We start from the raw sequence: 12,195 nt of genomic DNA, 5'->3' as shown, positions 1-12,195 counted from the left end.
GGATAAGGTTGATGTAATCTTAAAGTTGATTATTAGTGCGTTGGAAACCTCATTGCTAAAATGATAGAGGTCCATCAAAATTTGATGAAGATTCGCCATGGCATCGACAATGTTGCTAAACCTGTTACAATTTTTTTCATTGTAGGTTTGCAACATATTTGTTTCCATTCCAAATGTACTTCAAAATTTTGATGGCATCTACAATAAAATTATAACAAACATTATAATATTTTTTTAAAATATATTTGGAATAATTTTCTATCCACAAACAATATCAATAACATTCCTATTATTCACCATATGATTGAAAGATATTACAGATAATTCAAGAGATATTGAAATGTTTTAATGGCTAAATATTATTGAAATCTAGATTACACATGATATAAAAATCCTTCTAAGTACTTCAAAGACCAACAAAAAAATGATCATTTTTGCTAAGGTTGAACTGATATTAGATTGCACATCAAATGTTTATGTTGTTTGTAAATTTACCTAGTTCAACCTTACCCCATATAAATCAAAATTTTATCTAGCTCAACTCAGAAAAAGGAGGTTTCACTCTATTTCAAAAATCCCATGTTCCACCAATCACCAAAGATGTTGAAGAAGGGGAGATTGTTTAAAATCCCGTTAATAGCAATGAACAAATTACATGGTATGAATTATAATAGAAAAATTTGAACTAACAATGTAGATAAAAGAAACATGTTAACAAAATAATTTCATTCAAGCTCACATTATGAATCATGCTCAAATTTCAACACTAACAACATAACCCTTCCAAACTCTGCAATGAAACAAGATAGCTTTGTATTTAAGAGTCATGCTGAAATTATGAATGATGAAAATAATAACTTTATACAAGCAAATAAAAAACTTGGTGTTGAAAAAATAGATAATAATAGAGGAGATATTACCAAGCCAAATCCATGACCAAAATCATAGAAATTATTCTATAAAATGAATATCATGTTTCATGTTAATTTCTCTTGGGTTTCCTAATAGTGCATTACAATAACATCCTTATTTCATTTGTCATTCTTAGTTTGAGAAACCTAACCCATGGTAACACATCCTGCACATCTTCTCCAATTTTTACATTTCTTCAAAGTATCCATGAGATTCCTACTTATTTCCACCCACTTTCCCATAAAGTTATTGTGAGTTAGATTCAAAGAAATAATCTATTTCCTTTCATTTTCCTTTTTCTAAACTAAAAAAGAACCAATTTTTACAATTTAAACCCACATTACACATAAAATCCACATATTTATTACATTCTCTAAGAGTATGAAATGTTTTATACATACAAAAGGTAGTCATAATTCTCTTGCAATCTTCCAAGAGACTCTCTAGGTCTCTTGCTCTCCCTTGAGGTGACCATTAATAAGCCTTTAGTTCCTCTGAATGATAATTTTTAGTAGTTCAATTCCTTCATCCTCTTAAATCCCTATCAAGGATATATGGCCTCTACTTTTTCATTTGATCACTTTCCTAAATTTCCCCAACATCCTTCTATGAATGCCACTTTTCAATCCCTAATCACCCTCTAGCAGCAAAACCAATAGGGTGCCCTTTATCACATACTTCAGAGTTACACTTAATCCACCCCTTGCCAAGCAAAATTCAATATGTGTCTTTCTCCTTAGAATACTAATTCAATTGATATTAAAGGATTCTAAGATAATCCTTGAATTTTGGTACCTAGTAACATAAAAATAGACCTCTATTATTAAAACCAATGTAGAAGGAAAAATATATGATTACATTTAGCACAAATCCTTACTAAAGATGATGTACAAAAAGGAGAGTATAAGTGGACACATTTTCTTTTTCTTTTTCTAAAATCAAGTAAACCTGAACTTGGACGAGATGTTTGAGGATCATCCACTCAAAATGATAAAATGTGTAAAACATATACATTGTGTTGGGACTAAAAATTGCATGGTCAATTTTGAGAACCATTGAAAAAATCAAGCCCTTATACGCTTTTAAAGTGCATTTGTACCCAACTATCAATATGAGGCCTAAATGGTGTCTTATGTTTCTAACACCTTCCATTTAGCCCGTCCACATGTTCCATGATGTTAAATTAAGATTTCGAGCTTTTTGGCAAAGTCTTGTTTTGAGTTGGTTCCAAATCTGCATTTTACCCTAAGTGTCAAACAGTGACAGAAGGCTATGTTTGCGATTGGATATCTCGCACCCAAAAATGTTTCATAACCTGCCACTTTGGGAGTATCTAGTGTCCATGCCTAAGAGCCTATGTTTCAGATTTTGAGTTGTTTCAAGTCAGTTTGACTAGGTTTTGAATCCCTCAAAGTTAGTCAATTACTATTTTCATACTTTTGCAATTAATTCCTAATTCTGGGTAGCCCTATTTGACATGCTATAACTTTTGACCAGTTGACCCAAATGCTAAAATTCCTTTTGCATTGCATTGTAGACGTCAGAGACTTGTTATGTTTCAAGTTTCAGCTTATGATGAATATGTTTGATCAGTTTTCAAATGCAATTTCTAAAGTTTTACTGGTGTCAGCATTTACAGATTGATTGGAACCCCTGTTTGTGACATTATAACTTGAGATCCATGATAGGTGAAGTCAATGGATTGTACCACTGTGTTGTAGTCTGAAAGTACTCCAAGTGTGTAAGTTTTTAAGTCTTGACGAATCAGTCTTCATACTTTACCAAGGTCATTCCATTCACAAAAAATATTATTTTACTAATGTTTCCTATCCTGCAAATCCAAGTTGCCAACTTCAGACGTTTGCCAAATTTTTCCCATGATTCTTCATGAGCCCAATTCATAGAATCATATTCTTCTCATGATAAAGAACCAGTACCCCAGTTTTCAGAACCTCAAGTGCCCATTTGCCTAGTTTTCTAGGCCATTTCCAAATGCAATTTTATGCTTTCTAACGGGTTCATCTGCAGGTGATTTTAAGGAGGCAACTTCGGAGGTCGATATCTTTTGACAAAGATGTCTTCATGCAATGAGATTTTGCAGACCTATTGAACGTGTCAAAGAGAACAGGGATCCTGAGTTTCAGAGCTTTGCCAGATGTTTTCATTAGTTTTTAAAGCCAGGCAACAAGCCTCCTGGCAGAGATTTCACAATGGTGCGAAAATGACTTAAAATAAGTTTTCAATGTTGATTCAGTGATCAAATCAGGTTTCAGTTAGTTTGAAGAGGTTGATGGGCCATTTTGGAGTATCAGTTGTCCAAAAATGAATTTTTTTTAGCCGTACCCACTTTGGGGTCCGACTGATTTCTCCAGTTCGGTAAAACATGAAGGATATTGCTTCAAATGGAGACTAATGTTAGTAAGAGCTAGATAGTCGACTATAAGAGAGATGTCTTCATTGAAGTCATTGTGGGTTTTAAAAAGGAATGATGTTACCTATATTATGGTTTATAGCACATAAGGGATATTAGAAGTTTTAGTATTCCAATTATGTATATGAATGGACACTCTAGTAAATCTACCTCTAGTTGCTTGCAAGAGGATTATCTTGAGCAAAAGGAGACACTACGCTAAAGGAAAGAACCCAGCTCATTGCAAATAAGAGGAAGATTTTTTAAACAGAGAGCAATGTGTAACAGGAAGCGCATATAAAGAAAAGCACAATAAAAAAGGAACCCACGTCTCAGCAAAGGTATAGAGTAGCCACAGTGTCAAAGTAGATACGCCCTGTGCTATTGTTCAATCAATAAATCTGCGCCAAATAAAATAGAGCTCCCTCACAAATAAAAAAAGTCGTAGCAAAAGAACACAACAACAATAAAAAAAAGTCGCATCAACAAGAAAGAACATGTTTTAAAGAAAATCTTGCACACAAACCTCAAGAAAGAAGCCTCATACATTCTAAAAGCAAATTCATGCAAAGGAAGACCCCCCCTGGCACATTAACGATTAGAGAATCAATGCCAGTAAAGCAAAGGCAGAGAATGGCATTAAAAGAGCTGTCTCATGGCCTAAAAAAATTGCATTCAAAGTAATCTCCACATGCATAGCAGATTGGAGGACGACATCAATGGTGGAAGTTGAAGTTTTCATGAGAGAAGAACCTGCATTTAGCAGAACAAAGAATATAGGAACTTCATGCCACGTAGAGTAGCAGTTAACGCACAACAAGGGTCCATGCTAGCAGAGATGACAGATCACGTAAATGAAAAGGGAGCCACCCATAGCAGATGTGAACAAGAGCTCCCCACGTTAAGAAACCTATGCCTCAACAAGCAAAAAGACACTCCCAGCGCATAAAGTGAAGCCACAACATAAGGAAAAGTGGCAGTCAGCAAGTAAAAACGTAGAGAAAAGGAGGAGCATCTGCACGCAGCTATTAATGCCACGATAAAAGGATTCATGCCAGAAAGGATGGAGCCCACATTGAGTTTAAAGAGGAAATTGTTTAAAGAACAAACACCAAAGCAAAGGGAACTCATGCCAAATAATGTCAGAAGCCGTCCAGGGATCTCCATGCCTACAAAATGCATGCAAAGTAAATCCACGTGCAAACAAAGAACAACCAATGCAGAAAAGAAGTGCCAAAGAATGCAAAGTGCAGGAAACAGTTAAAAACAAATATCCCACATTCACCTTGCGGTGGAATTATTATGTTTTTAAATATGATTCTTTAGGCATTGTATAATGCCAAAAGAAACAATCCTTTTGTAAAGGTAGAGGCATGCACAGGAGGGCCCACTCATGATGTCAGCATGATCTTAGTGTAATTTTGAATGAAGATTCATTCACGATGACATAGCACTCAAAATGGAGATGTGTCCAAATTGCGACAAGTGTCCTGATTAGATGTGTCCAAATTGCGACAAGTGTCCTGATTAGACGGTCGTCATCAACTTGCCAAATAGAAAATGAAGGTAAGTTAACATAGCGAGTTGGCGACGATGACGTGGCATAATCATGTGGCATGCTAACATGTCTAGTGGATTTTGCTGAGAATGTAAGATGATGTGGCGACAGTGCACAGAGATTGCGCCACGTGGCAGATTGTGCCATTGTCACTAAGTTGCGATATATAAAGATGCAAGGAAGTTACCCTAGCGAGATAGCGACCATGTTGACGAGTGGCTACTGGGTGATGTGGCACTGACATGTCACGGTGAAGTGGATGAGTCCGATAGTGACACGTGGTGGAGGTCCATGATCTGGGATGCTTCCTGAGGTGCTGACGTGGCAAAGGGCGACACGTGTCACAAGGTCGCTATGTCGTTGATGACATGGCAGTTGCTGACTCCCATAGCGATATAGCGAGGGTGGATATGGCGATGACACTTGGTGGATGATGCAGACCAGGTGGGCCAAATCACAGAATGACATGTGGCACCCAATCAACAAAGGGTTGACCACAAATTTGAAGGCATAGGGGAAAATAATAAAGTATTTTAAATGCCATAATTCAAAATGTCCTTCAAAATGGGTGATGTTCAGAATTTTAAATTAAAAGAGGCCTATTTCTAAAGTTGAAACATTTGAATATTTTTAAATTTTTGAAAAAATTCAGTTGCAGACAAGGTTTTATGGCAGAGGAGTGATTTTCAAATTGACTTTTTGGGCGTTTCTAAGAGATGAAATATGTGCTCCAATATACCATCGGAACCGGGAAGATCTAAATTTTTTGAATATGAAGTCAGTTTGTGCACAGGTTCTCATTGGTTTGAGCTATAAGCCATCTTTTGATCCCCAGGGCTTTCTCAGTGGATCGAGAAGATTTGATCATGAAGCATCATAGTTGGTTGCAGGGTAGTTTTGAGGATCTTTTGAAGCCTAAAAATGAAGAAAATCAATTCTGAAATGTTTTATTGGCTTGTTGAAGTCATATTGAACTGATTTTTACTTTTACCTGGTGACTCATTTTTAACATCAAAAATCAGTTACATTCTCATCACCAAATATCTAATATTCTTTATGCTTCTAAGAGCCAAAATCATGGGGATTTGATTTTCAGTTAAAGAGAGAAGGTAGAGAGAGGCTTTTGATCTTCTTAGGAGGGAATTCTGAAGGGACACATGTCAATTGCAAAATGAATCTGGAAATTGCTTCCTCTCTATTTATGCTTTCTTCTTCTCTTTTGTAAAGGTTGGGAATTTTGGAAAGCTTTCTCTGGAATGAAGATAGTTAGTAGAACCGGCCTTGGAATTGATGAATTCTGGATGGAAGATCTAGGATGTGCTAGTTCCAGACCATGAAGCCTTGCTTTGGCTATGATACCCCCTTCCCATCCCATCAGTTTCTCATTCTTGCCATTTTCTCTCTTGTATGACAACATATGTTATTATACAATCTGGTTTATTAGGTGATTTGTGAGTTAATTTCATGCATTTTCATGTATTATTTCAAGCAAATTAATACAAAGAATAGCAAGGGTTGAGTTTCATGTTAAATCTTGTCTCCATTCTCAGTTGAGCAATGATTTTTTATGATCTTTAAACAAAGAGCCTAGGTTATAGCTATAGTCCCTTAAGGCTGTATGTTGTTTTATTGTTGTTGATGATTCAATGAATTGTGTAAATGCTTCAGAGATTCAATAGGGTTGTAGGTTTATTGAGAAGGATATTAGGTAAGAATGAGATTTTAAATGAACATTGATGTCTATTAGCAAGGTTAATGGATAGATCATATATCTGAATATATGAATAAGTATCAGATATCAAAATGCATGAGGGAGATTCATGAATTTTCCCAATGGATCAGGCACTGATCGGATAAAGGGTCATTAAGGTGTTGTCCATGCATGGTTTTCATCCGCTTTCTCCCACCCACATAAAATCAAAATCAAAATTATCTTTACATTTTATGTTAAAGGACCTAAATATTTAACCCTCACTCAGCTTGTGAATATTCTAGATATGCATTTAGCTATTGCAAATCTATGTCATTTCATGAGTTACTAGGATATATAAGGGTTTCATCTACTTAATAGATTCAAGGATATGTTTTTGCACTGGTACGGTATCAATTGAATCTGAGGTCTACCCACCTAGGTTTAGCAGAGCCTGAAGTAGAAGAAGGGTCATGCCTTATAGTTGGCCTGTTGTTAGAAATGACATGTTGAAAATGGGAGTTAGTTGCCCCTAGATATGTCACTTTCTCAGTGGGATAATTGAAAACCCTCCAACATTGTCAAACACCAACACATTGTAGTACTTTAAATCTGCTTTCTAAGATATTAGAGTTTTTTCAAAATGCATAAGATTAGGTGGGTCAAACTATGCGGACACAAAAACTAGTTCTTGGATTTTTTAGAAAATATAGCATAGTCATTTTCGTATGCATCATAAAAGATAGTTATATTTTATTTTTTATAAATCCTTTGGTAGGATGATAGTTAAGAGAGATATCAAGAAGTTGTGTATTTTTTCATAATTTTCTGATGACTTTTTTATTATGAATGATTTAATTAACTATATCCTAAAATTTTGGTACTTTTTTCGTGTGTTAAGCATAACTTGCATCAAATTAATCAAAAATGGATTTTTTTTTTAAGTGTATAGAATCAAGTGTAGAACAATAATATGTAATTTATTTTGAATTTGGTTAACTATATCAAAAGTTATTAAAAAAGGTAGACATGTCTATGAGGATAGTCAAGACATTGGTAAAAATAATTAAAATTTACAATGTTAATGTTATCCAAAAATAGAAAAAAAAAATGCTTAGACAGCTAAGCAGACGTATAAGACTATGGTGGTGATTTTAGATATACACACTTCACCATTATCAAACTTGATGAGGCAAATATGATAATTCATCTGAGAAAATGAAAAAAAATATAAAGGAAAAAAAAGAGGGAACACAATCTCCCAAGCCTTTGGGTTGTTTTTCTAGGCTATTACCAAGCCATAACCAGCTTGGGTTTCTAGGATACAAATAACCTGATCAGTTTATAAAAATTAAAAAAATGCATTCAAAACTTGATTGGGTCTTGAATAAATAAAAATTTACTATTCAAAACCTGATTAGGTTTTGAAGAACTAAAAGTAGGCTTTACTTTGGAGGCCATAACTTTCACATACAAAGTCTAATTGACTCTATTGAAAATGCATTGGAAAGATATTGAAGATCTCTACAACATGATATAGATAAACCAATCCTATAACATGAAAAATCCATCAATTTGAATTAAGCATGGTCTAAAATAGTAGTCATTATTTCCAAAATATGCAACCAATTGGTAAAAATGAATGCTAACATTTTTTTAATTCTCTCTCTCTCTCTCTCTCTCTCTCTCTCTCTCTCTCTCTCTCTCTCTCTCTCTCAAACACATACACACACACACACACACTATAATTCACTAAATAACTCCTAATATATCCCTCTTAGTAGCCCCTAACCTCTCACATTCTCTCATTAACTCCTAACTCCTCTCTCTCTCTCTCTCTCTCAAACTTATTATCCTTAACCTATGCCTCTCTGTGAAAAACCCCTAGCCCCCTCTCTATCACTAACCCCTATGATCAAGATATCTCTCTCTCTCTCTCTCTCTCTCTCTCTCTCTCTCTCTCTCCATTGTATCCCCTTCTCTCCTTCTCCATCACTCAATGTCTCTCTCCATCCTATCCCATTCTTCCCATATATATCACTCCCACATTCAAAACCATTATCTTAGGATTTAGTCAACTATCACGACCGCATGGTGGTGCTAGATGTTGAGCTTTACCCATGATATGGTAAGAATTTCTTTTTACTGAGTATAAATTTGTATGTGATAAATTCTAATACTTACCACCCACTAGGTTGGACTAACATTTTTAATTGGAATGGAGAGAATAGATGTCAATATTTAACAACTTGAAAGGTTAGACAAACCTTGAAAATCTTATTAATGACCTTACACGATATAGTTTATTACACTTAGACTTTGTTAGATGGTGATCTTTAGAACTATGGGATTCCCTCCAACAACCAAAATAGTAAAATGAACTCGGCAAAAAAAAAAGAGACAACTTAGAATGTGACATCAAATGCTCCATCATATTTTTCTTGTCAGGACACACTCAAAGGGGAAATTGTTATAAACTAGGTAATGAGATATGTATGAAATAGCATTAATCTCCTTCCTATTGTGAGTTCATCAATATTATGTGTGATTTTGGGGCTTCATAATTGTATATAATGAACTTAGGACCCATTTGGTTGCTGGCATAGGAATTGAAAATTAGAAAAGAAAAAGGGAATGGGAATGGAAATGGGGAATTGGAATAGAAAAGGGCAATTCCAATCCTATTTGATTCATCTAGAATTCGATTAGGAATATGTTAAGCCATTGTTTGGTTGTACAAAAATTGAATAGGAATAAGGTCAGGTTTTGTATTTTTTTAAATATTTCCTTCAAATTTTTTTGTTTTAATTTATCATTTTTTGGTTAATTTTTTAAATAATGGTAAAACGGTTAATTTATTTTCATTTTTTTAAATTTATTGAAGTTAGTGAGAAATATATTTTATTTCATTTTTTCAAACAAATAGATATTATTAAAAAATATTATAATTTTTTTTTTTTAAAAATTAAAAGAAAGAACTCATTAGACTAGTAAAATATGTTTATTTATTAACAAAAAAACGCAAAATTAGTCTCCATGATAATACTTGAAAAAATTATGCGTACACAATCACAACAGATTTGAAAACATTATGTAATTTGAAAAAATCAGATAGGGAGTAGGAATGACCTATTTGAATAACATATATTTTTTGACATGATATGCTTATTTTAGTAGAAAAATTGGAATATTTCTTCCTATTCCCAATTCTGATTGAGCATACCAAACAACGAATATAAAACATATTCTAATTTTCTCTTCCTATTCTAGCAACCAAATGGGCCCTAAGATAGCACAAATTTTTATACTTATTTCTTTACCAATAATGATAAAAGGAGTACAAGATCCTTACTTTTCATCATTGATGGTGGTTTATTTTTTTTAAAAGAACTAGAACTCAAAATGTAATATGTGATGCACCAACCTATAATTTCTATCAATGAGAAGTTTGTAAAGGCTTGTGTGCCTAGGATATAAGCAAGAGTTATCCAAGTGTATAGATGATTTATTCTTAAAATAACTAGTATGAAAACATGTGATTTTAGACTTATATATGCCCTATCTAATCTTATTTGTGCTTGTAAACCAATGTTGAAATGGAACTAATAATCTATTTTTATGTGTTGATATGATTAGTTTCTAGTTGGACTAACATGAAAGGTCAATGAATAATTGGAGTTTAAAGCTGAAGTTAGAGAGCTCATCTTTGTTGTGAATAAGTAATTTCTCTAATATGAAAGAATGAACAACAAACTATCAAAAAAATTTAAAAATAGAAACAAAGATATTAAAAGTTAATCAATTAGCAAGATAAAGTTTGTACTGAAATTATGATTGACAAAGCTCTGAATTTTGTACTCCTGATTTAATTACAATATACTTGATCAACAAAATTAGAACTAGATATGAAATTAGAAATAACCAAGATCTATATCTATCATAATTTCAAACACTTACTTATTTTACTATCACTGCATTTCTTCATCTATTCTTCGGCTAAATTATTAACTATCACTACATTTTTCACTTTTTTTTAATATCACCTGGAAATGTTATGTTGAGAATAAATTCAATTTTCGATTAAGCGGAACATTTACATTTGATTGGAATTGCTGAAAGAAGGAAATTGTAGAAATGTACTGCACACATACTGCAAATTCAGCATAATATCACTGTTTAACATATTTCTATCATGGACTCCAAATATCGCTCTAGACCAACCAACAACAAGGTAACCGAAAGTTAAACCAGAAACCCTGACCATGTAAAAGTTTTATCTAGACATTAAGCTTGAAATTTCTTCTATCTCCTCTATAACACTAATATGTTTGTGGGCTCTGCTCTCCATCGAAGTGAGTTCAGCGACCACACCGTTCATATCAGGCCGCTCTGGCTTATCAGGATGAGCACATCTTACAGCTATGTTAGCAACAGCAAAGGCTTCTTCTACAGCAAAGATGTCCCATCCATCCTCTTTAAGTCTAGTGTCCACAGCTTCTTCAAAACGATTGTTCTCAATCATGTGCCTCACATACCCTGGAATATGAAACTGACTTGAACTTCGTGCTTGATCAACATGCCTCTGCCCTGTTATTATCTCCAACACAACAACTCCAAAGCTGTAAACATCGTGTTTGTAAGAGAGCTTGTTATTCCAGCAATACTCTGGAGCCCAATATCCTTTAGTACCTATTATTTTATCAGTTGACCTGTGTGTCCCCTCCCAATCCACATGCCTAGAAAACCCAAAATCAACAAGCTTTGCCTCATTGTCACTACTATCCAACATGATATTCTGAGGCTTGATATCAACATGAATGATCTTATTCGTGTGTAAGAATTCAACTCCCTTGGCTATACCCATTATCATTCTGAAGCTCTGGTTCCAGCTGTAGTTGAACCCTAAACAAATTCCTCTCAAATAGTCATCAAGAGTACATCCATCTATATACTTGTAAGCCAAGTATGATATACTTGCTTCTATACACCAAGCGTACAGCTTGTTAATGTTAATGTGCTCCAATCCTTGTAGAAGTTCAACTTCATTCTCCACCCACATTTTGGTGTCAGGTGACTTGTGTTCTATTTCCTTTATAGCCAAGTCTTTACCTTGGAAGGCCGCCTTATAAACTTTTGCAAAGCTTCCTTCTCCAATTGGAGGAGACCCATGACAATAGCTTTTGATATAAGCTATCTGATCTAGTGGGAGGTTTGTGTAAATTTGTGTAGGCGCTACTACCCAGTTGGAAGAGAGAGCTGAAGTCAAATCTACAATCGCATTTGTTTGTACCGTTTGACCTATTCCTTTCACCTCTAAATGTACATCTGATGGAGGCAACGGGAAAGTAGCTTTGTTATGGTTTTGCTGCTGACGATTGGACATGAAACGGGTCACGACCTTGTATATGATGAAGAATTTACATGATAGTATAACTGCAGTTGAAGAAAAGAAAGTCAATGTCACATACTTCTTTAATCCAACCTAAGTTTAAGCCAAATGTAATCATTAAGTAAACAAACAAAATGAAAAATTATAAATCTTTTGAGCTTGCTGTATTAATGGATTCTAATAGATGAAGTGCAAAATAGTATTGGAGAGTATAATTTAATCTTTTGAAAGGATTG

The 12,195-nt window shown here is 34.2% G+C and overlaps 1 protein-coding gene across 1 annotated transcript; it reads right to left on the bottom strand.

The window, feature by feature from the left end:
• Nucleotides 1-10,843: 10,843 nt before the first annotated feature.
• On the bottom strand, nucleotides 10,844-11,953 carry LOC149544025 (putative serine/threonine-protein kinase At1g01540). The gene has a single exon (XM_089795876.1). It carries the CDS (start codon nucleotides 11,951-11,953, stop codon nucleotides 10,844-10,846), a length of 1,110 nt encoding a protein of 369 aa, XP_089652002.1.
• Between the last annotated feature and the right edge of the window lie 242 nt (nucleotides 11,954-12,195).

The sequence above is a fragment of the Cupressus sempervirens genome, chromosome 8, assembly GCF_028749045.1.
Source record: "Cupressus sempervirens isolate cs-2001-9-10 chromosome 8, ASM2874904v1, whole genome shotgun sequence".
Classification (NCBI taxonomy): domain Eukaryota; kingdom Viridiplantae; phylum Streptophyta; class Pinopsida; order Cupressales; family Cupressaceae; genus Cupressus; species Cupressus sempervirens.
This window is presented reverse-complemented; position numbering and strand designations above follow the sequence as displayed.